Below are 26,197 nucleotides of genomic sequence, written 5' to 3' on the forward strand. Positions count from 1 at the left end.
CTGTTCTTGAGCTTTTCTGAAAGTTTTGCTTTTACAGCTGCTTGTCTACACAAGTTGCCTTCTTATATCTATATCAGAATGTTTCTTCAGAGCTCACTAGAATCCATATTGCTGCTCACAATGTCATATGATGGATTCCCTCCACAGTCACCATGGTGAAATATTACATGATGTAGACCTGCTGCTACCATATTCCTTTCAAGGATCTGAGGGGCCAAACTGGCCTGGTGTGGGAAGGTAAACAATTTAGTATGTTTAGAAAAAGGCTCTTGTCTTAAACAAGGCTTAAATAATCACACAATAGCAATCAGGTACAAGTTATGGTAGGTATTGTTACTACGACTATGATGGTACCTTGATGGGAAGCCAGTCTCCCTCATAATCCAGAGCTGTTCCCCCACCCAGTCAATGATGGGGCACGATTTCATATTGTACTCCTGAGATTTAAACCTTTCAGAGCCTAACACATTGATACAACAGTAAGAAGGAAAGACAAGCACAACTAAATATCGATGTCTTGAGAGATTAATTTTTATTCTTTTATTGAATCTAGACATCACTGGAAAGGGCAGAATTTGCTACATTTCCTTAATTGTCCAAAGCTTTGTGTTGAGCTATCTTCTTGATGTTGGTACAGGTAAATCCACATGCTGTGGGAAAGGAATCTAGAATTTTATGATGTGACAGTAAGGAATGGTATTATAGTTCTAAGCAGGATGGTGAGAGCCTTGGTGGGAATTTCCAGGTGATGATGCTGTCTACAAGCAACACAAGTTGATACAGGCTACAATGATACATTCTGAAAATCATAATTCAAAAGGAGCAGAGTGAAAATGACAACCTCTTTGATATGTCCATCCTCAAATACTTGGAAGTCAACACTGAATATGGTCCATGTAAAAATACACCTCAAACTTCACATACAAAAGGTAAGTAATCGGTTTTATGAATAAATTTGATCCAGAAAGCCTTGGCAGCAGCAACATCTAGAAATAGGATGTCAATCTGCTGAAGCTGCAATGCAGGACTCCCAATATTCTAAACAACAAAAGAAGCTTGTTATACACAGAATCAAGTGATGCCACAACTGATCCCATCAAAGTTCTGCAGTTCTGCAACATCAAGTCATGCATGGTAGTGGGCAATAAAATAATCAAAGGAGGCTCCACAAATACCCCCATTATTATTAATAATAGAACCAGTTTGGCAATACAAAAGACAAGCTAAAACAATTGAGTTAAAAAGCCATTATGACACAGAAGGGGGGTCATCTGATTCATTGAGCATATGCTAGCTCTCCATAAAGAAACCCGTTCTCCATTCTTCAGTGTGATAAAAGCAAATACAAGATGCCTTTGAATTATTCTACTGAAGCATTAATTCAGTTAATAATTTATATCTAATTAACTTATTTTTAAAAGAGTTCAGTAGCAAATAAATAAACCTTCTTTGGTGCACTTACAGCACTGAAATCCTCAAGAAATCATTACTGGAAGCATGTCTTCGTTGCTGTGTATCAACTCACAATTACGTCCAATGACCTACGCACTTCAATTGAACAAATGTAAGCTCCTTCCATTTAACAGCAAGTAGCAGTAGAAATTTGACAGACTCAGAAATTGGTACTGGATGCTAATTTCAGATAGACAATTTGCTTCTATTGAATGTCTATTACAATTGATTCTGCCATAGCACATGTTTCTTCTTCACAAATTGGCTATAACACAATTGAAGAATTTAGACCATTATTTGTAGAATGCGAACTTTGCTAACCTATATTGGCTATTATACGATTCTGGACCCACTGGTTGAGATGGTGTTGCTGTTATGCGATTTTCTTATAATGTGGGATCGCATGGTCACTGAACTATTGCATTGTATCAGAACAGACTGTACATACTTTACAGCCAGACCATTTCATTTTATTACATTAGGCATCAACATGTTTGAAAAAATGGGATTGTGAGCAATTGAGATTTCTTTAACCTTGTCAATTTTGTTTAATTGGATATAGAGCTTTAGTACAATGCAATTTAATTTTATAATATTCAGCATCAGTCTAGTTAAGAGAGGAGTGGAGAGAGAAGAAGTAAAGGCAGGAAAATGGAAATTAGATCAAGTTTTCCCAATTCCATTGCAATTAATGTACTTCATCAGTTCTTTTGAATGAATGCAGCTCCTTTATTTTTCTTGATCAAGTACTCTTGCCTTGAATTTCTAGAAGAATTCTTCCTTTCTGGTTATTTTTACAAATTATAAACCCTGCAAGTTGAATCCCATTAAGTCATGGGACATTTTGGCCCAGATTCCCAGAAATCTGCAGGTTGGGCCACATGAAGATTTATGGGAGAAAGGTGGGACCCAGATTGACATCATCCACAAATCGATGATGATGGCAATGATTCCCAGTATTCCTGGAGCTGAAGGATGTTATGGAAGTTTCACAAGACGGAATTCAGTTTGATTACACTTATCTGTAATGGGGCAAGAAATCACTAGAACCAGCTCACACTCCAAGCAACAAGAAAGTACATCTTTTAGTTCTGGCTTATCCCAACAGATGGTATACAGTTTATGCCTAAAACTAGGAAAACAATAGAAGAAATGAACACTCTCCCTCTATATCAATTCTCCAAATTCACCAAGCCCCCACACACGAAGAGATCCAAGCTTAATGTTTGAACTTATAAATACTGATTTTTATTGAATCCTTGATCTTTCTTATCTATGAGCCAATGTACCAATTCTTGCTCAAAAAAAACGCAACCCGATTCCTCTCAGCATGGTGAAGTTTACCAAAGAAAATAGCACAATCCTGGCAAGTGCTAATCCTATCCACATGCAAAGAATTAAGTGATGTACTGGGAAAGTATATATCTGTATTGTGCATGTACACTTCAAAGCAACACACATGGTACTTATTACTCAGTTTGCTGCTACTTGACTATATATGAAAACTCTTGCATTATTAAATGCTAACTAGGTACATTTAGGTATATTTTAAATTATGCATACCATTTTTTGAGTTGTTCCGTACACAGAATCAAAGTATACCAACTGAAGTTTGTCATTAAGCTTTGTGTAAGGCTTGGCAGAACCTTTTATGATCATGTAGAATGTCTGATTTCCATACACTGCACAAAATAAAAATGATTACTGATTAACAAGTAACTATATGGCTTTTATTAGAAGAAAATGTCAATGCTGCAGATGAAACAAAATCAAAAATTGTTGTTCTGCACTAGTTCTGATGAAGGATCACTGGACTCAAAATGTTAACATTGTTTTCTCTTTACGGATGCTGCCAGACCATTGAGTTTCTCCAGCACTTTCTGTTTTTAAACTATGTGGCTTTACTGAACTTAGCAAAGAGACTTTTATTTGAAAGCGGACTCAGAATTCTTCATATGTTATCTAATTCTGGCAGAAGCCTTACTGAACCTATCACTGAATGGCAGAGGTGCACTTACCTCAGTAAGTAATTGTTATAAAATCTTTAGAAGAAAATGGTCAAAAGAAGACTCAGAATTCCAGCTCTAGTCTGCCTTTTCTTATTTGACATAATGATCTGCTGATTCCCAAGCCAAAGCCAAATAAATATCTGACCAAGGAAATTGACTCTCTGACAAGTAACCCTCAGCAGAATGTTACAGTCTCCTGGAAGGTAAAAAGGGACTTGGGGATACAATAAAATGCTGATAACTTGCAATTCCATCACAAGTCTTGTCCCAGTGGTCAGGACAGTACTGAGAGTCAGCTGCCTGCCATAGTCAAACGGTGCTTAAACAAATGCACTGGGAGGCCATCAGCTGAATGGAGGCAGACTTCCAGCAGTCTCCCAGGAGTGAAAGGAGCCATCAGAGTCAGAAGCAGCAAACAATGACCCTTCAGCCCAAAGCAGTGAGTAGGTAGCTTTGCACTTTGAGCTGAACTGACATGGCCTACATTAACATATGCTTATCCTATTGCATATGTCTAAAAATGGAGGTGACTGTGCCTTTGCCTTGATGGCCAACTTTAACTCCTCTCAGAAGTTCTACTGAGCTGACAGCCTTCTGATTGTTGCTAGCAACATGCTGTTTGCTAACCTTAATTTCTCTTATCCCAGTGTCTGCCTAGCATCAGGGCTGCTTTAAGTTGTCGGCTTGATGTGGTTTCTGCACATTTCAAGAATTGGCACAGATCCTTAGAGCCGAACAAATTCATAGTAGTTCACTTCCTTCAACAGTATGATGTGTGGCCTTCCATCATAGAACACCCTGCTGATAGCTGCCTCAATTCTCACACAGGTTAAGATGGCTCCCACCTGTAAATCTAGACATAATTCAGCAGATTATGCCTCCTGTTCTATTTTGCACAGAAACATAACTATTGCTAATTTAAAAATGGAAAAAATAATGGTAAAGGGTCAGGATTTTTAACTTTGGGATATATGGCATTCAGTTTAATCATTCGTCTTAAATTTATACCGTATTTTGTGGCACCTATTTTGTGAACTATTTTTACAAAAAACCATCAAAATTTGGAAAGATTTAAACCATGTTGATTTATATCTACTTCACTATATGAAACAAAACAAATGCAAATTTAAAGGGAAAATATAGAACAGTACCTGTGTCACCTTTAGCATATGATTCCATCAGTATCTGTGCACTGAGTTGTTTCAACTCCTCATCTGTAAACTGTGTATTAATTGCTGTGAAAATCTTCAATATCTTATAAGTATTCAGGCGCTCTGCACGTGTTCTGTTAAAAGGTCTACAAAGAATATTGGAAGGCATGTAAGAAAATGACCATCAAATTGATCTGATTTCTCAAATGGATAGCACCTTCATTTTATTGCTTTTGTTTGTTTGTTTTCATATTTCGCACAACACATCTGTAGCTAGACTTCAAACAAAGGCAAGGCTAAACATGCAATTTATTTTGTTTGTTATATCTCTAAAATATCACAGTAGCTATAGGATTAGGCTATTTAATCTCTGAGACAGCTTTAACACAAGGATTACTTAGCTGAGTGAATAATATCGCCTATCTCTGCGAGTTAACTGAAAACAGTCAACGGACAAAATTTTTCATGGTCGAGTGGGTCAGAAAAAATGTTGATAGCAGACTGATCAACTAAGTTTTTAAAAAGACCATCCAAAGCAATATTACAATGTGAGCAGCATTAACAAGCAGACTGTGGGATTTCAACCTCTCAGTGGAAGGACATCCCAGTCAAGAGCTGCCAGTCAATCTGTGTTGGCTGAAGCTCTTCTAGTCTCAGCATTGCCAAAAGGAATAGTGAATACTGCTGACACTGCAGGCAGTCCTACGTTGTTGTGCCATGAAACAAGGTCAGTCCTAGGTTTCTTCAGTAAGGAAGAATTGGATACCCCAAGGATAACTGATGAGAGGTCTGAGGTTTGAGGGACTAATAGTAAGGCACTATAGAGGTACACAGCCCGAGGAACACAGGGCTTTCTGCAATAAGTACCCTCCTTCCTTCCTACCTTTCACCAAATTTTGTAAAAGACCAGCTGAAGCATTCTGATCCACAATCACACCCAATGAACTATAGAAGAAGAGGAAGATTGAAGCCCTTAATCGCTATGTAACAAGGTGGTTCACCAAGGCTCCATAGCAGCACTCCAAACCATTCCCATTACTATCTAGAAGGACAGGGGTGCAGATACATGGGTAAACCATCACCTGCAAAATTCCCTCCAAACCACTCACCATCTTGATTTAGAAATATATTGCTGTTTCTTCGTTGTTGTTGGGTCAAAGTCCTGGAACTCTCTCCCCAGTGGTATTACAGCTGTACCTACACCTAATGTACTGCAGCAGTGCAAGAAGGCAGATCACTACTGCTTCCTCAAAGACAAGTAGTGATGGACAATAACTGGCTGACCCAGCCAGCAACACTTACATTCCCTGAATGAAATTTTCAAAAGTTAATAGCCTCAATAGATGCATGGGCATATGTACTTGTGGGTACTTCTACATTCAGAATTATGGGACTGGACAGCAGTGGGCAGTAAGGCACCGAGATATCTACCTTACATGTTTAGTGTGCTTTCCTGTTAAAAAAAACATATGTCAGAGGTGGGGCAGGAGGAGAATTGAGGTTAGAAAAACTCCCTCATTGTATTTTCAAAAAGAAGGTATCTTTATAACTAGAGAAGCCAACATTAAAGATCAAGACATTCAACCATCTGGAACATTTCCTCAAACAAATGCTTGGATTCTGCATAAAAGAACTTGAAAGATAACAGTGGTATCATTTGAAATCCCCATCAAATCTTTTTAAACTATTTTTAGAAGCTTTGTTGAAAGTTTTCACAGACCTAATTAACTCTCTGACTCTACATGTTTATATATTTGTATAAATGACTTGGATTAAAGAATGGAAGTTATGGTTGCCAAACTTGCTGATGACAAAGATAGTAAAGAGTGAAGAGCACATAAAAATACTGCTAAGAAATACATATGTAGGTTAAGTGAGTGGGCAAAGATCTGGCACATTGTACAATGTGAGAAAATATGAAATTGTCAGTTTGGGAGAAAGAATAAAATAGAAGCGTATTTCTAAATGGTGAGAGATTACAGAACTTTGAGGTACCAAAGAACCTGGATGTCCTCGCATGTGAATCACAAAAGATTAGTATTCAGGCACAGCAAGTAATTAGGTGAGAAGAATTGAATACAAACGTAAGGTACCGTACATACTTGTTTAAAAGTCGATCTCATGTAAACGTCGACCCCTTATTTTTGGCCGAAACAATCTTGTATTTTCCATATATCTCATGTAAAAGTCGACCCCACTAGATCGCATTATAAACCTCTTACAAAGGAAACTGCATGTTCCCATAAACCTTCTTAAACAAAATCACATTCATTCATTCATACCAGTAACACTACTCATCGCTCTTTGTTTACTCTATTGCGTCTCTATTCATTCATTCATTCATAACTCTAGTTATCAGTAGCCCACTTGGTTTCTCCTGCACTTTTTGATTCATTCATTCATTCATTCAGACCGGTACTAAGTCTATCAGTACTTTTTGCACTTTATTTACTATGCATCCAAAAGTTAATATCATTAAAAATTTAATCATTTTAATTGTGACATTATATTTGAATAAAGGTGAGATATATTAGGTACATACATATTTAATTCTTTGACAAATTTGTTAATGTTGCTGAGGTTTACAACATATGGGAGTAAATGGGAGGGAAATGGAAGAATTTGGCGGGAAAGTTCAAGATGCTTACACATTCAGAACTTAATAAATGTTGCATTTTAAGTGTGCCATTATCCCAAGCCATGATGATGTTGTACAGTGTGATTTTGCAGGATTTCAATGATTCTTTGACATGTTAAATTTTCGTGTTGGTATGTATAAATAGAACTTACTGTAATTCATTCTTGTTTCTCTTACTTTTACCTGGTAAATATCTTTACTATAATTCATTGTGTTCTTCTTCTTCTTTACCCGGGATTAGTTGAGCAATCAAATCAAATTCTCTTAATAATACAGTACTTCGAACTGCAGCCTGAATTTCAGCCCCTTAAAACTAGTGCTCGTGTATTGTCGACCTTATAAAATGAACCTTTAAAAATAGTCTAAAAAATGAGACTTTTAAAGGCGTATATACGATAGCCATATACTGGACACTTCTGCGGCCACAAGTAGAGTCCTGTGCACTGCATTTATCATCTTTTATAAGGAACAAAGTAAGTGCACTGGAAGCAGTTTACAGTAGTACCAGAATAATACCTGGAATGAGTGGATTGTTTGAAGAGAAAAGATTAGACAGGCTAATGACACAGATCACTAGGGTAGTGAGCTGGAAATCAAGCTACACTATCTCCAGTCATCACAAATGTGGAAAGATTTAATCAAACTATCCAAAATCCCCAACTTATCTGACAGTTGAACCCAGGTTAGAGAAAACACCCAACTATTTGCAGGAAGGAAACATAAATTACTACTTTATAATGCTCCATAATTTAAACTCCACTCCTAAAAATATCCCCATTTACATATCAGCAAGCATACTAAGAGAAAAATTGAGAACTTGCTGAGTGGTGGATGAGTAGGTTGGATCTTGGCAGAAGAACTCTCACATTGTGCATCTGTCAGTATCTAGCTATCCATGGTCTCAAGACTAGTGCTTAGCTTCGATGGCTCGCATGGTAATGAGGCAGCTCAAACATGCAGTGGACCCTTGTCTAAACTGACCTACATTTGGATAGAATTTCACATTAGTTTTGCGCCCCAATACCTCCCATGGGAACCTGCACCACATAATTTTAGCCACCTAGTGGAAATTCTCTCCATGTTGTTCCACTCTTTTCCAGACATACCACAGCATTCCTTGTTTTAATCCGGAGGTAATGGTCATCCTCAACTGGAAGTTCTCTTCCATGGAAGCCCTCATTTTATAATTAATAATTAGATGTGTAAGGTAGTGTGTAGCAGTCCCATGTAACAAGGATTAAGATGAGTAACAGACTCTGATGCTGCCTGTGTTTTCTGTGGCCTAGTTACTCTGTACCAAGCTATAACATAATTTTTAAATGCAATTCAGCCCCGTTCTCCTGATTTGCCATGATGTAGACTGTTCAATCTCCTTGTGGTTTGTTCAATAGGCTGACCAGGGTTCAGGTAACAGGATATGAAGTTCTTTGGGATGACCTGAGGTCATGAAAGACAACATGTAAATGCAACTTTTTTTCTCTTTCTTTTTGGTGTTTTGTGATAATCATACAAAACCAAAATCTATTCCTGAAAGATGAGACTGCACATATCACATGACTGTTTAAAGATTGTGAAGGTCCCAATGATTCACCTTCTGTTTTTATTTTCCCTTTAAAAAGGAATTTGGCACCTCAAAATAATTGAGTTTTAAGAGTTCATTAAGCCTTCACAATAAAGGTTTACTTCTTTGCAAACAAACTGATGAACATAATGTTTCAATAATTTACCAATTGCTGAAACACTTTCCCCTAGGTATAATATTACAGCTGTACTGAGGCAGGATATTCCCAGAAATACATCCAGGGAAGTTATTTGGATTGAACTGAGGAATAAGAAAGGAATGATCACCTCATTGGAATTGCATTATAGACCCCCTAATAGTCAAAGGGAAATTGAGAAACAGATTTGTAAGGAGATCTCAGTTATCTGTAAGAATAATAGGGTGACTATGGTAGGGAATTTTAATTTTCCAAGCATAGACTGGGACTTCCATAATGTTAAGAGTTTAGATGGAAGGGAATTTGTTAAGTGTGCAGAAGAAAATCTTCTGATTCAATATGTGAATGTCCCTACTAGAGAAGGTGCAAAACTTGACCTACTCTTGGGAAATAAGGTTGGGCAGGTAACTGAGGTATCAGTGGGGGAGCACTTTGGGGCCAGCGACCATAATTCTATTAGTTTTAAAATAGTGATGGAAAAGGATAGACCAGATCTAAAAGTTGAAGTTCCAAATTTGAGGAAGGCTAATTTTGACGGTATTGGGCAAGATTGGGGGCAGATGTTCGCAGATAAAGGGACGGCTGGAAAATACAAAGCCTTCTGAAATGAGATAACGAGAATCCAGAGACAGTATAATCCTGTCAGGATGAAAGAAAAGGGTGGTAGATGGAGGGAATGCTGGATGACTAAATAAATTGAGGGTTTGATTAAGAAAATAAAGGAAGCATATGTCAGGTATAGACAGGTTAGATCGAGTGAATCCTTAGAAGAGTAAAAAAGCAGTAGGAGTATACTTAAGAGGGAAATCAGGAAGGCACAAAGGGGACACAAGATAGCTTTGGCAAATAGAGTTAAGGACAATCCAAAGGGTTTTTACAAATACATAAAAGACAAAAGGGCAACAAGGGAGAGAACAGGCCCTTCAAAAATCAGCAAGGTGGCCTTTGTGTGGAACTGCAGGAGATGAGGGAGATATTAAACAAGTATTTTGCATCAACGTTTACTGTGGAGAAGGACATGGAAGGTATAAAATGTAGGTAAATAGATGGTGACATCTTCAAAAATGCCCATATTACAGAGGAGTAAGTGCTGTATGCCTTGAAACGCATAAAAGTGGATAATTCCCCAGGACCTGATCGGGTGTACCCTAGAACCCTGTGGGATGGTAGGGAAGTGATTGCTGAGCCTCTTGCTGAGATATTTGTATCATCAATAGTCATAGGTGAGGTGACAGAAGACTGGAGGTTGGCTAACATGGTGCCACTGTTTAAGAAGGGTGGTAAGATCAAGCCACAAAATTATAGACCAGTGAGCCTGACATCGATGGTGGGCAAATTGTTGGAGGGAATCCTGAGGGACAGGATGTACATGTATTTGGAAAGGTAAGGACTGATTAGGAATAGTCAACATGGCTTTGTGCATGGGAAATCATGTCTCACAAACTTGATTGAGTTTCTTGAAGAAGTAACAAACAGATTGATGAGGGCAGAACGGTGGACGTGATCTATATGGGCATCAGTAAGGCATTCAAAAAGGCTCCCCATGGGAGACTGGTTGGCAAGGTTAGATCTATGGAATACAGGGAGAACTAGCCATTTGGATACAGGACTGGCTCAAAGGTAAAAGACAGAGGGTGGTGGTGGAGGGTTGTTTTTCAGACTGGAGGCCTGTGACCAATGGAGTGCCACAAGGATCGGTGCTGGGTCCACTACTTTTTGTCACTTATATCAATGATTTGGATGTGAGCATAAGAGGTACAGTTAGTAAGTTTGCAGTTGACACCAAAATTGGAGGTGTAGTGGACAGCGAAGAAGGTTACCTCAGATTACAACAGGATCTTGATCAAATGGGCCAATAAACTGAGAAGTGGCAGATGGAGTTTAATTTGGATAAATGCAAGATATTGCATTTTGGGAAAGCAAATCTTAGCAGGACTTATATTCTTAATAGTAAGGTCCTAGGGAGTGTTGCTCAACAAAGAGACCTTGGGGTGCAGATTCATAGCTCCTTGAAAATGGAGTTGCAAGCAGATAGAAGAGTGAAGAAGGTATTTGGTATGCTTTCCTTTATTGGTCAGAGTATTGAGTACAGGAGTTGGGAGGTCATGTTGCAGCTGTACAGGACATTGGTTAGGCCACTGTTGGAATATTGCGTGCAATTCTGGTCTCCTTTCTATTGGAAAGATGTTGTGAAACTTGAAAGGGTTCAGAGAAGATTTACAAGGATGTTGCCAGGGTTGGAAGATTTGAGCTATAGGGAGAGGTTGAATAGTCTGGGGTTGTACTCCCTGGAGCGTCGGAGGCTGAGGCATGACCTTATAGAGGTTTATAAAATCATGAGAGCATGGATAGGATAAATATACAAAGTCTCTTCCCTGGGATGGGGCAGTCGAGAACTAGGGGTTGAAAGTGAGACGGGAAAGATATAAAAAAAACCTAAGGGGCAACTTTTTCACACAGAGGGTGGTACATGTATGGAATGAGCTGCCAGAGGAAGTGGTGGAGGCTAGTACAATTGCAACATTTAAAAAGCCTCTGGATGGGTATGTGAACAGGAAGGGTTTGGAGGGATATGGGTTTCGTGCTGGCAGGTGGGATTAGATTGGGTTGGGATAGCTGGTCAGCATGGACTGAAGGATCTGTTTCCGTGCTGTACATCTCTATGACTCTATGGCTCTAATTGGCCATGTAATAAATATTGCATAATTTTATCCAGGTCAGAAATATAACAATCTATCAGTTTGTAGCAGTTTTTCAAAGATATTTTCTCTAAATGCACTTTTTCTCTGTTTATGACCCTGTTTTATATTTGTTTGCATGCATTAGTATGCATCAAGGTCATGATATAGCAAATCATGTTCTCCTTATAAAAGTTACGGTTTTAATTTCTAGCAGTTGATAGAACTGGATGGCTTGCTAGACCAGTTAAAAGTCAACCACATTTCTGTGGCTCTGGAGTCACATGTTAGCCAGACCTGATAAGGTTGCAAATTTCCTTCCCTAGAGGACATTCGTGAACCAGAGGGGTTTTCCCAATAACTAGCCATTCTTTCAGAATACCACTACACCATCACCTCTCTTCCAATCTGCTCATTTTTCTGACAGAGAAGTATTACACGATTCCCTCAGCATCACTGGTTCAAAATCTTGGGACTGCATTCCTAACAGGTCTACCTACAGCACATAACTGCAATGATTCAAGAAGGCAGTTTCACCACCACCTTCTTAAAGGCAACTGCAAATGGGTAATAAATGTTGATTCAGTGACTGATACCCACATCCCATTTGCAATGGTACATCAGCACTATAATGTAGTTATTCATAAATTGTATTTTTAAATGTAAAATTTTATACAAATTAAAAAATAAGGTATTTACTTTTTGAATACTGCTGAAAAACAACATAACTTTATCAAAGTTTTTTAGTTTGCGCTTATTAGGACAATTCACAAGAACACCAATTTAAGGGGAATAACCGCATATTTATGCTGCAGTAGGGAAGTGCTGACTGGTACAGCTATTGGCATGGAAAATGTCAGAATTAATGATGATTAACAGGCTTTGCTTAAATATTAAACCAGACAGTTGACTTTGATTTGTCAGGGCATTGTTCTAAGAAATGAACCAGTGAATAGCTGTCACCCTAATTTGTTGAGTTGCAACAGATGCAGTGTCTATCCAAGTTCTTTCTGTCTTTAAGGAATGTGTACACAGTACAGTAAAGTATGTAACTTCCACTGCACATCTAACTGACAGTCCTAAATTTGTTGTTAGGATAATTCTTTGCACACTCATCTTCAGGGTCTCTTCCTGCCACTACTGGGATTAACAGAGCTGTAAGTGGGCTTGGCTACTGGGAGCAATCCCCAAACAAAACAAAATATGTGGATGCATGTCAGGTAAGTTTGGCAACCACAAGGAGAGCGCTTTGAAAGCTAGTTCTTCCAATTAAACTATTGGACTATAACCTGGTGTTGTGTGATGTTTAACTTTGTACACCCCAGTTTAACACCAACACCTCCAAATCATGACTATCAATTATATAAGAACAGTAGCTTTCAGCTTTTATGATGTCTGTAGGGGCATGAAATTTTAAGCAGCAACACTTGAAGCCATTATGTAAAAAGCAAGTTAATTGCTTTCTCAGAAAGAACTGCGGAATGAAACAGATCTGCTATATTTACAGAGAGAAGTTTGGCATTCCCTTTAGAGTGAAAAAGAAAAATTGTCCTCTTTATCATTCCAGGATTCAACTCTCTTAGAAGAAATTATCTTGACAGGTGGTGACTGGCAAGGTAAATTAGCTCTCCAGCATTCAGATAACATGGAATAGCAGAAGGAAAAATGCTAATAACCTCAGGATTCTGCCAACAAAGATTTCCAGCATTGTTTTATAAATAGTAAAAAGGTAAAGGATGCCAGGCAATATCAGTTTCTTCTAATTCTCTTACACATTGATGGTAGCTGTAAGTTAAGCCCTCAATAAATAGCTCTTTTGAAGGTTCGCACACACCCCCATACTGCAGCTGATCAGACTTCATTACAGCAATTCAATGACTATTTGGCACAGACATTTAGAAAATGATTGAGTAAAGAAAGCTCACCACAAAATAGCCCAAAAACAATCCCTTAAGTAAAAGTAAAATACGATGGTCTTTGGAAATCTTAAATAAAAGAAAACAGAAAGTGCTGAAGAAACCCAACAAGTCTGGCAGCATCACTGGACAGAGAAACAGTTAACGTTTCAAGCCCAGTGTGACTCTTCTGAAGACTCTTCTGAAAGGAACTGGAAAATAATGGGTTTTATGTTAGTCACAGAGGGAGAGGAGGAGCAAGTAGAATAGATGGTGAGCATGCCCACAGCAAAAGGCAAAGGTCGTGAAAATGGAAATAAAGGAAAGATAGAACTCCTAGTTGGTTCTAAAGGAACATTCTCTACTTATACCACTGCTATGGTATTACTACTCTTCCTGCTGCATCTTTTTCTGGGGATTCCTCAGGCATTCTTACTGCTACAATCAGTCGCCCATGTTGAACTGAATTAGCTTTATTGTCACACATACTCAAATAAGTACAGTGAAACATTTACACATCGGTACTTATTGTGCCATCTTAGGTACAAAATCTTGAGTACAAGGAACAAAAAGAAAAATAAAGAAACAAAAATTCCAGTATTACAGATCACAGGGATAAATTAGAAAATAGAGAAATAAGAAGTTCTTCCAACCCAGTCCATGCTTGCATCTAGCCTCTAGTCCACATCGGGCCTTGACGCCAGACCATACTGGGCTTCACTTTAAGGTTCTCAAAGCTGGGAGACCACTCTGGAATCATCTCAAGGCCAGATGTCCACGCTGAGGACATGCCAAGCTGAGAGACCACCACATATTGCCAAGAGACTGTTGTGCCAGGCCAAAAAAAATGCCAGGCTGGGAGGCTGCCACGCCAGGCCAAGAGACTGTCAGCCTGGGCCAAGACGACGCCTTGCTGGGTCCGCACTTTAACCAGGAATCCGAGTCCGCACTGAGGCCAGGAGATCAGGAAGACATCGAGAAGAAAGTAGAGAGAGCAAAAAAACACAAAAGAGAAAAGAAGAGAAAAAGAAGTAAAAGAAATGGATGGAGCAAATGAGTTCCAGCTGATGCGTTCTCTTCTGCCACCATCTTGAAATGTAACTTCCAATTATTGGCTTTAGTATGTCCAAACTTATTACAATGGAAACACATTTATTTCTTCACAGCAATTTTAGATTATAGCCTTTCTCCTTATCTATTTTGGTGTCCCTCTGCTTGCATCCTAACTTAATACTTTTTCCATTCCCAGTTTTATATTCCTCCAGCTTCCTTCCATATGAACATTTCCCTATTTCACATAACTATCTCCATGAGGTATCATGGGTATCTGCCAGAAATGCTGATTCTCAAATTTTTAATACTTGATGTTCATCTAAACTTGTCTTGGGGATTTCTGAAATACTGCTTTGGAATTCTTCCATAACCATGATTTTGCTCACATTCTCAACGTTTTGTATTAATTTCAGTGATCAAAACCAAATCCTACTTCATTCCTTTTTCTCCTACAAATCTACAAATGTCTGATTAGGTTTATTTCTTACAATCCTAAATTTTGATTGTTAAGCTTCAGTCACAAGCTCATAAGCACCGACCATTGCTCATTTGGAGTTTTATAGTTTGCAGATTGTTATTCTGACAAACTAGTGTACACGTTCATGGCTGTATCTGTCAAGACACTCAGTAGCATTAAGTACAAACAGCATTTTGCCACTCCATTATCCCAGATACCTTTTCGAATGATGCAAATTATCATTCAAATTCATCCCTTGTAAATTTAGATACTAAATGCAGCTTGGTAGTTACATGGACATAAAAACGCATTGCAATGTGGCCCTTTGAAACAGTTTTGCAAGACACTCAGATGAGGGAAGTTAGGAATGGGTAATAAATGCTAGCCCAGACAGCAAAACCTGACATCATGTAGATTATTTTTTTAAAAATCACATCCCAAGTTCAGCATCATCTCCTTCAGCAGAATGGGAATTTATTTGAGTACCCTTAAATATGCTGGCCCAGATTTGTCATTTGCAACAAGCTTGTTAGTTAATAATTTAATTAGGAAATCAAGATTTTGATCACAAAGTTACAAGTTTAAAGCAGTGCAGACTTGGTGAACAACAGAATAAGCAGCATACTCTTTAAGAAATCATGTTTAAGAATTGGGAAACAGTAATAGAACAACTGAAAAGAATGATGAATTTGATACAACCTGATACAAAAGGATAAGCAAATGGAAGAGAGGAAGACAGGATTTAGAATGAGACAGAAATGAAAAGTTAGAAGATAAATAAAATTTGACATTAAAAATCTTCTAAAACAATTGACAATGTGAAGACATTAAACTTGACATTTATGATTGTTCACTACTTGGAATGGAAGATTGATTTATTACCATAATAACAGAGAATGCAGAAAAAGGTTATTAACATTTCAAGTTGTTAAGATCTGGCAAAAGTTAGAAATGCTTTTAATCTTTTGCATTGAATATAGGTCCCTTTATTCTAAACGCCATCATCAGTGAAATCAATCTGTGACCTGAAATAGCTGACTACTGATAATGGTTATCTGAACCAACTACATAGAAGTATATTTTCTGCTTTGCTCCACAATTTCAATGCAGTGACATCTGTAACAAGTGAGAGTTACTTCATAGCAGTTAATTTCTAATTACCAAGTCCTCGTGGTTCGAATAGTTTTTCTCCCTCATGGACAGAGCTCTTCAGCACACTAAATTAGAACATTGACCTTTCATCTCCAGGCATTAGATTTGATTTAGCCTAAAGGATGCATAGCTGATACAATTCCTGAATGGATAATCTCAATCAAATTTCTATTAAGTATAGCTCTGCAGGATAAAAATGCTTTCAAAAATATTAACGAAGACCATGGCAACTGTAATGAGATTTACTACAATCATAAACTCAAATTATAGTCAGAGTAATATCTGTCTGCTTCAGAATTTAATTCACAGTATGGAACAAATTTTAAATAAAACAAATGGTTAATTTTGTTAAATTTGCATTTTTTTAATATTAGCACATAAGAACTGTAAATCTCTTCACCTTCTAACACTCACAGTTTTTTAAGTATCCTAATTAGGATTTTAATCTTTTTCTGCATGTGTTTTGGTATATCCTCCATGTTTTTCTTGTCCAGCAGTTTATTCAGGTAATCTTGATCTTTATTTACTAATTCATCTGTTTCTGTGTTCTGGTGCAACCTGCTGCTTAGCAAAGGAAAAAAATCAAAGGCACAAATAAATACTTAAGGTTAAAATGGTTATTTAAAATAAAAGCTTAAACAATTGTCTCATTAAAACTGTTATGAATCAGACCAAACCCCTTTAAATATATCAAGGAGATAAGATAAACCTTAGAGTCTAGCCTATTTAAAGGCAAGTGTAAGGTGCTTAAAAGAAAACTAAAAAGAATATGCAGTATTAAACTAGTCAACAGCAACTGTTCCAGTATAGCAACATCCTATAAACACACCCTTAGCAAAGGCAAATTCAGTGATATGCAGTACTTCTCCAGTCCAGGAGGAAAGAACACCAAGAGAAAATTCTGGCAAAGGGAGAGGTATGGCAGCTTCCACAACAACTTCAAAACCCCAACAACTAGAAAATAAACTAAAACCCTGGTACTGTGGGATTCTGGCTCACCCACTCATGTTGCTTCTATTGTTCTAACATTAAAAAGAAATCTGAAAGCCTCACCAAGCTGTTTATTTCATTGGCTTGGAAGAGATAGCCTGACACCTCTAAGTCAAAACCTCTCTTCAAAAAAAAGGACAAAATACGGTCTTAAAGCCATTGTATCATCACAAAATGCATACTGGATTAGTGGTGCTGGAAGAGCTCTTCCAGCACCACTAATCCAGAATCTGGTTTCCAGCATCTGCAGTCATTGTTTTTACAAAATGCATACTGACAAATTTGGTGAGAAATAAATTATACCACATTTTGTAACTGAACAACAAGGCTGAGACTTAAGCACATAATTCACATAATACTTTAGTGAAGTACTGAAGGAGGCAGATGTGTTTCCTTTCAGTTGAGATATTAAACATGGATCTTGGCTACACTAGCTTTTAGGTGGATAAGGCACTATTATGATGAGAAGGTGAATTCTCCCAATTATGCTTTGTCAAACCATCTTCAGCTACTTCATCAATGATGCACCTGCCATCATAAGGTGGAAAGAAGGAATATTTATTGAAGGTTGTCTGGTACATAGTACTATTCACAACCTCTCAAATAGGTAAAATTCCAGAGGACCTTCTGTCACTGGCAGTGGTTGCATCTACAAAATGCTCTGCAGCTATTCACCTCTTTTCTCTCAAACAGACCCTTGGGATTGAGGACGACCTTCTTCCACTGTGGAGTTATAATGATTAAGAGTCACAAGTGGGCAGATGATGCTTAGAATCATAGAATATACAGTGTGAAGCAGGCAATTTGGTCCATTGAGTCCATACCAACCCTCCGAAGAGTATCCCACCCAGATCTGTCCCCTTACCCTATCCCTGTAACCTTGCATTTCTCATGGCTAACCTTCCGAGCCTGCACACCTCTGGATACTATGGGCAATTTACCTACCTGTACATCCTTAGACTGTGGGAGGAAACCAGAGCACCTGGAGGAAACCCATGCAGACACAAGGACAATGTGCAAGTTCCACACAGACAGTCACCCAAGGGTGGAATCGAATCTGGGTCCCCGGCACCATGAGGAAGCAGTCCTAACCATTGAACAACTGTGCTACCTCTTGATACAGATGCATGTGATGCTTGGACTTTTGCACACTCCTTCCACTTCTTGCACTTTGCCTCCTTCAGGTCCTGCTGAAGATACCCAAATTGGTTTTCAATTTTGTGGATGCGTTTTCTCCTATACGAGATATCGTAGACTATAGATTCCCACAAGTCATTAGGATGTTGCAATTTTTTTTTAGGGAAGCTTTGAGGACATCCTTGCAGCATTTCCTCTGCACTCCTAGCTACCACAAACCATGCTGAAGCTCAGATAAGAGAGCTTGTTTTGGAAACCTTGTGTCAGGCATGTGGACAATGTAGTCTGGCCAACACAGGTTATTTACTATAACCAGTTCCTTGATGTTAGAAATAACTCCCCATTATCACCTTAAAGCCTCACTCCTTCTGTCACTGGCAGTAGTTGCACCTACAAAGTACGCTACAGCAATTCATCTCTTTTCTCTCAGGCAGTCCTTTGGGATTGAGGATGACCTTCTTTCACTATAGAGTTGTGATGATTAAATAGCTCAAAGCTTGTTCCTCAAACCCCATCGCAAGTGGGCAGATGGTGCTGAGAGTGATATTTAGGTTAGAGCACCTATCCTGCCAGCGGATTCTCAGCACTTTGCAGAAGCATCACTGGGGAATTTTCCCAAGAGATTTGAAGTAACTCCAATGCACAAAGGAGGATGCATGGCACTCTCTCACAGGGGAAGACTACTTCTTAGTGTTTACCCTTACAAGCCCACTAAGAATCTTATATGTTTAATAATTTTGCCTCTCATTCTGTTAAACTCCTTAAGTACAGGCCCAACCTACTCAACCATTCCTCAAAAGAAAATCTATTCATATCCCAAATAAACCTAATGAACCTTCTCTAGATTGCTTCAAAATTGATCCACATTGTCCAGTAGATCGTCATTAAATAGGTTTTAAGAGACTGTCAGAGTTAGATTAGATTAGATTCCCTACAGTGTGGCCCTTTGGAGGTCTGCACCAACCCTCTGAAGAGTAACCCACCCAGACCCATTTTCCCTCTGACTAAAGCACCTAACACTAAGGGCAATTTAGATTGGTCAATTCATCTGACCTGCACATCTTTGGACTGTGGGAGGAAACAGAGCATCCGAAGGAAACCTACACAGACACGGGGAGAATGTGCAAACACCACAGACAGTCACCCAAGGCTGGAATCGAACCTGGGTCCCTGGCACGGTGAGGCTGCAGTGCTAACCACTGAGCCACCATGTCATCCATAGTTGAATAGGGATTTCTATGTTCACATTCTCGATAAAAACCTTCAACATTAAGGGCAAGCTCAGCAGAATCCTCCAGAAAGGCCTTGGAAAATCATAGAAAATTATCTGGTTAGAAGACAGAAGTGAAGGGGTGAGAATAAACAGATAAGTGCTGGTTGTCAGTTGTCAAGTTACTTTTTCAACCTTGTGTTGGGCTGGGTTGTGTTGAGGCAGGGATGAAGTCAAGGCACTCACACTGAGCATCAAGTCACAGTCGAAGAGATCCTTCTAACGAATTCTCACTTTTCCTTTTTTCTTGATGTGTACCATTCCATACTTCATTCTCAATAGGATAGATCCTTGCGTGCTTGGATTGTAGATGGTCTTGACTGTGCTATAGAATCCACTCATCTGTTGATAGTTGCTGGATTCCCTTCACCCTTTACATCCATCACTAGTGCTTTAGATTATAGATTCATTTGTTGGACCTTGCCCCTCATTCGTCTGTACAGCTGTTTTCTTTACCTCAAGTTTTGGTGCTGTTTCCAGTTCAGGAATAGCTTGTGCTTGCAATTCAGTAGCCTCAGGATTCTTTCGTCATTCTCATCAAACTAGTCTTGATGTTTCCTGGTGGAGAAATCCAAGTCTCTTCACAGCTACTATCTATGATGAATTTAAGGGCAGACCAAAAATTGTAATCATTCTGTGGTCCCTCTTCGCTAAGTATCGACAGGTTAGCTATGAGGCGCGGAGTGAATAGATCTTTCTTTGACTCCGTCAACACTGAATTTTTTGTGACAGTACTTCTGCTGCTGCTGCTGTCATTATAGCTCAGTCTGATGGCTAGATTCGGCAATGGTCAACTCAAGAGTCATCATATATTGTAATGTGGAGATAATACAAACATCCTTTCAAATACCCTCGTGGACAGTGACACAGTCAAGCAATCTTGGAACGTTCCTGCCAAACTCTGGACTGAGAATCCTGTGAGAGCTTGTATTTGTCCTTCTGACATAAAAGAGTATTTATTGTGACTAGACCATGTTCTAGGTATTTCATCAGGAGAAGGAATCTGTTGCTGTTTGCTTTCTCAATGCCAATCAAGCCTTTCCAAAAGTGTGAGTCCCTGCCAAATCTAGCATTGAAATTACCAAGGAAATTCAGCATGTATGCCTTTAGAACGCAGAGAAATGAATGATCAAGGCATATGGGAACAATGTAACTGCAAGTTCCACTCTAGGTAACACACAACCAAGGCTTGAAAACCTGAGCCCTTCCACATTGACTGGGTCAAAATCCTCAAATTTCCAGCTTAACAGTACTGTAGGTCAACCTGTATACAAATGAGCTGCACCAAAAAGCTGGCTCATCACTGTCTTTTCAAACGCAATTCAGAATCAATAATACTGATATGGTGGCTTTGCAAGGGATGTCCACATTTCACAAACAAATAAGAATAACATTAGTTTACTCATCCTGTTTTTAAAAAAATCAATATTAATAACGTTCCTCAGTTAAATATAGCAATGTTTCTGTTTCTATATTTTTCAATTCTGTCTTCATTTCTTTGAATTCCATTTGTTTAAAACAAAATAATTTTATCTTTGTCCTTGTGCCTGCGAGATAAACTGGATTTCTCACCTCACTGTTAAGTCAGGAATCTTAGGTAGCCTGTGTTTTGGTTGAAGGAATATACTTCGATATAGTTGCATGAATGTACGATGTGCCTCAGGTGTTGTATAATGATTTTCCCTAAAAATAAAGCAAATAAAACCTAGTTTATCTGCACATCCACTATTTCTACTGGAAACAAATAACAAGTCTTCAATTTTTAAAAGTCATTCTGAGGCATCGCTGGCTAGGCCAGGATTAATTTATTTATAATTAGTTCCCCTTAAAAGGGTGATGGTGAACTGCCTTCTTAAATCGCTACAGTCCACTTGGCATGGGTACTTCCAGAATGCTGTTAGGGAGGGAGTTACAGAATTTTTACCTAGCAACGCTGAAGGAACAGTGATATATTTCCATGTCAGGACAGTGAGTGTCAATGGAGGAAATTTGTACGTAGTCGTATTCCTATGTATCGATTGCCCTTGTCCTTCTAGATTTGCTAATGGTCTTCGAGAAAGTTTAAACTAATTCAGCAGAGGGATGGGAACCCAAATTGTAGCTCCAGTGGCCAAGAGATTGAGAGTGGTGAGATCAGAAATAAGGTTTCAAGGTCGCAAGAGTTCACCAGAAGGAAGGTGGTTTGAAGTGTGTCTACTTCAATGCCAGGAGCATTCGGAATAAGGTGGGTGAACTTGCAGCATGAGTTGGTACCTGGGACTTCAATGTTGTGGCCATTTCGCAGACATGGATAGACCAGGGGCAGGAATGGTTGTTGCAGGTTCTGGGGTTTAAATGTTTCAGTAAGAACGGGGAAGATGGTAAAAGAGGGGGAGGTGTGGCATTGTTGGTCAAGAACAATATTATGTTGGCAGAAAGGATGTTTGAGGACTCTTCTACTGAGGTAGTATGGGCTGAGGTTAGAAACAGGAAAGGAGAGGTCACCCTGTTGAGAGTTTTCTATAGGCCTCCAAATAGTTCCAGTGATGTAAAGGAAATTATAGCAAAGATGATTCTGGATAGGAGCAAGATTAACAGGTAGCTGTTACGGGGGACTTTAACTTTCCAAACAGTGACTGGAAATACTTTAGTTTGAGTACTTTAGATGGGTCAGTTCTTGTCCATTGTGTGCAGGAGGGTTTCCTGACACAGTATGTAGACAGGCCAACAAGGTGAGAAGCCACATTGGATTGGATACTGGGTAATGAACCAGGTCAGGTGTTAGATTTGGAGGTAGGTGAGCACTTTGGTGATAGTGACCCCAATTCGGTTATGTTTGCTTTAGCAATGGAAATGGATAGGTATATGCCACAGGGCAAGAGTTATAGCTGGGGGAAAAGCAATTATGAGGCAATTAGCAAAGATATAGATGCATAGGATGGAGAAGGAAACTGCAGGGGATGGGCACAATTGAAAAGTGGAGCTTATTCAAGGAACAGCTACTGCATGTCCTTGATAAGTATGTACTTGTCAGGCAGGGAGGAAACGGTCAAGCAAGGGAGCCGTGGTTTACTAAAGAAATGGAACGTCATGTTAAGAAAAGGAAGGAGGCTTATGTAAGGATGAGACGTGAAGGCTCAGTTAGGGTGCTTGAGAGTTACAAGTTAGCCAGGAAAGACCTAAAGAGAGAGCTAAGAAGAGCCAGGAGGGAACATGAGAAGGTGTTGGCAGATAGGAGCAAGGAAAAACCCAAACGTTTCTCTAGCTATATCAGGAATATAAGAATGACTAGAGTAAGATTTGGGGCCGATCAAGGACAGTTGTGTGACATTGTGCGAGGAGATAGGAGAAGTGCTAATGAATATTTTTCATCAGTATTCATGCTGGAAAAAGACAATGTTGATGAGGAGAATACTGAGATACAAGCTACTAGACTAGACAGGATTGAGGTTCACAAGGAAGAGATGTTAGCAATTCTGGAAGGTGTGAAAATAGTTAAGTCCCCTGGTCCGGATAGGATTTATCCTAGGATTCTCTGGGAAGCCAGGGAGGAGATTGCAGAGCCTTTGGCATTGATCTTTATGTCATTATTTTCTACAGGAATAGTGCCAGAAGACTGGAGGATAGCAAATGTCATTCCCCCTGTTCAAAAAGGGGAGTAGAGACAACCCTGGTAATTATAGGCCAGTGAGCCTTACTCCAGTTGTAGACAAAGTATTGGAAAAGGTTATAAGAGATAGGATTTATAAACATCTAGAAAGGAATAAGTTGGTTAGCGATAGTCAGCACGATTTTGTGAAGGGTAGATCGTGCCTCACAAACTTTACTAAGTTCTTTGAGAAGGTGACCAAACAGGTGGATGAGGGTAAAGCGATTAATGTGGTGTATATAGATTTCAGTAAGGCTTTTGATAAGGTTCATCACAGTAGGCTATTGCTGAAAATACAGAGACATGGGATTGAGGGTTATTTGCCGGTTTGGATCAGAAATTGGTTAGCTGAAAGAAAACAGAGGATGGTTGTTGATGGGACATGTTCATCCTGGAGTTCAGTTACTAATATTATGGTGGCACAGTGGTTAGCACTGCTGCCTCACAGTATCAGAGACCTGGGCTCAATTCCCACCTCAAGCAATTGTCTGTGTGGAGTTTGTACATTCTCCCAATGTCTGTGTGGGTTTCCTCTGGGTGCTCCAGTTTCCTTCCACTGTCCAAAAATGTGCAGGTTAGGTGAATTGGCTATGCTAAATTGCCCAGAGTGTTAGATGAAGGGGTAAATGTAGGGGAATGGGTCTGGGTGGGTTGCTCTTCGGAGGGTCGGTGTAGACTTGTTGGGCTGAAGGGCCTGTTTCCACACAGTAGGGAATCTAATCTAATCGTGTACCCCAAGGATCTGTTCTGGGGCCACTGCTGTTTGCCATTTTTATAAATGACCTGGATGAGTGCGTAGTAGGATAGGTTAGTAAATTTGCGGATGACACTAAGGTCGGTGGAATTGTGGACAGTGCGGAAGGATGTTGCAGGTTACAGAGGGACACAAATAAGTTGCATAGCTGGGCTGAGAGATGGCAAATGGAGTTTAATGCAGAAGAGTAAAAGGTGATTCACCTTTTGGATTGGAAGGAGCAACAGGAATAAAGAGTACTGGGCTAATGGTAAGATTCTTGGCAGTGTAGATGAGCAGAGAGATCTTGGTGTCCATGTACATAGATGCCAGAAAGCCGCCACCCAGGCTGATAGGGTTGTTAACAAAACAGACAATGTGTTAGTTTTTATTGGAAGAGGAATTGAGTTTCAGAACCATGAGATCATACAGCAGCTGTACAAAGCTCTGGTGCAGCCGCACGTGGAATATTGAGTACAGTTCTGGTCACCACATTACAGGAAGCTTTGAGAGGAGATTTACTAGGATGTTGCCTGGTATAGAGGGAAGGTCTTATAAGGAAAAGCTGAGGGACTTGAGGCTATTTTCATTGGAGAGAAGAAAGTTAAGAGTTGATTTAATTGAGACATACAAGATGACCAGAGGGTGAAACAAGGTGGACAGTGAAATAGTGATGGCTAGCACGAAGGGTCATAGCTTTAAATTGAGGGTGATAGATATAGGACATATGTCAGATGTAGTTTCTTTACTCAGAAAGTGGAACACCCTGCCTGGGACAACGGAAGCCAACTTTAAGGGCATTTAAGTGGTCATTGGATAAATATATGGATGACAATCAAATAGTGTAGGTTAGATGGGCTTCAGATTGATTTCACAGGTCAGCGCAACATCGAGAGCTGAAGGGCCTGTACTCTGCTGTAATGTTCTACGTTCTAAGTATCCAGTACATTCAGCCTTTTCTTGATATCACATGAAACAAATCGAATAGTTGAAGATTAGCATCTGCAATGCTGGGGCCTGAAGATTAGGCCAGGACGAATAATGTATTTAACACTTCGACCTGAAGTGTGGCATAGCTCCCAAAGAACCAGGAGTTTAGTTTAACTTTCAGTAGTTGTTGATATTTGGAAACTGATATAAGTTTCTTCTTGCTACAGCAAAATGCTTGAGTTTTCTCTCTCTCTCTCAGAGTTTTCTCTTGACATTCTTTCCTCCTGGACTGGAGAATTATATGTGAAATAATCTATTTTACTGAGTTTGCCTTTACCAAACGTGTTTATCAGTTGTTACTATATTGGAACAGCTGATGTTTAGGAGTTAAATAATCTATTATTCTGTTAAATATTCGAATAGAGTTAAGTTATTCCAATTCTTCTTTCTTTTATTTATATTTTAACTATAGTGTAAGAATAAAGTGTGTTGTCTTCAAGTTTGGTAATTTGACCATTTGAATTGTATCCAGAACACATCACCTTACACTTGCCTTTAAAAATAAGAAAAAATTGGGGTCTAGGCTATCTTCTTAATATATTTTGAGGGGGTTTGATCTGGTCCATAACAGAAGATTGTTGCAAATGCTTTTCCTTATCTTTTGCACTTATGTACTGGACAACTCCCACATATTGAGAATGGGGATAGTTGTGGAGCCTCCTTATCTAGTTATTAAATTGTCCACCATCATTCACAACTGGATGTGGCAGGACTGCTGAGCTGGGATTCGATCTGTTGGTTGTGGGATTGCTTAGCTCAGTTTATTATTGCTGCTTATGCTACATAGCAAGCAAGTAGCTCTGCATTGTAACTTGACCAAGTAGCAATAATTTTTTTTTATTAAGCTCTTGGCATACCATCCTGCACTCTTCATTGAAGCAGTGTTGATCTTGTGGCTTGATGATAATGGTAGAGTGGAGCCATGAGGTTACAGATTGTGGTTGAGTACATTTCTGCTACTGCTGATGGATCATGGCAGCTCATGGATGCAGAGTCTTGAATTCCTAGATCTTTTTGAAATTTACCCCATTTAGCACAATGGTAGTACCACACAACATAATGGAGATCGTTGTCAGTGTGAAGATGACACAGCCTTCAGAAGGACTGCACGGTGGCTAATCTTATTGATACTTTCAGGGACAGATGCATCTGTGACAGACAGATTGGTAAGGATAAAGTCAAGAATGTTTCTTCCTCTTATTGGTTCGTTCAGCACCTGCCACAAACCCAGTCTCACAACTATGAC

At 39.2% G+C, this 26,197-nt stretch overlaps 1 protein-coding gene across 1 annotated transcript in view; it reads right to left on the reverse strand.

The window, feature by feature from the left end:
* The window catches only part of cnbd1 (cyclic nucleotide binding domain containing 1), an 84,075-nt gene that overhangs the window by 35,202 nt on the left and 22,676 nt on the right, over nt 1-26,197 (reverse strand). Inside the window, exons 3-6 of the mRNA XM_072570295.1 lie at nt 21,173-21,283; nt 16,618-16,764; nt 4,613-4,758; nt 3,016-3,134 (exon numbers count right to left, since the gene is read on the reverse strand). Coding sequence (XP_072426396.1) covers nt 3,016-3,134; nt 4,613-4,758; nt 16,618-16,764; nt 21,173-21,283 — 523 coding nt within the window. The remainder of the gene's footprint in view (nt 1-3,015; nt 3,135-4,612; nt 4,759-16,617; nt 16,765-21,172; nt 21,284-26,197) is intronic.

Source organism: Chiloscyllium punctatum, chromosome 5 (genome assembly GCF_047496795.1).
Source record: "Chiloscyllium punctatum isolate Juve2018m chromosome 5, sChiPun1.3, whole genome shotgun sequence".
In the NCBI taxonomy this organism is placed as follows: Eukaryota; Metazoa; Chordata; class Chondrichthyes; order Orectolobiformes; family Hemiscylliidae; genus Chiloscyllium; species Chiloscyllium punctatum.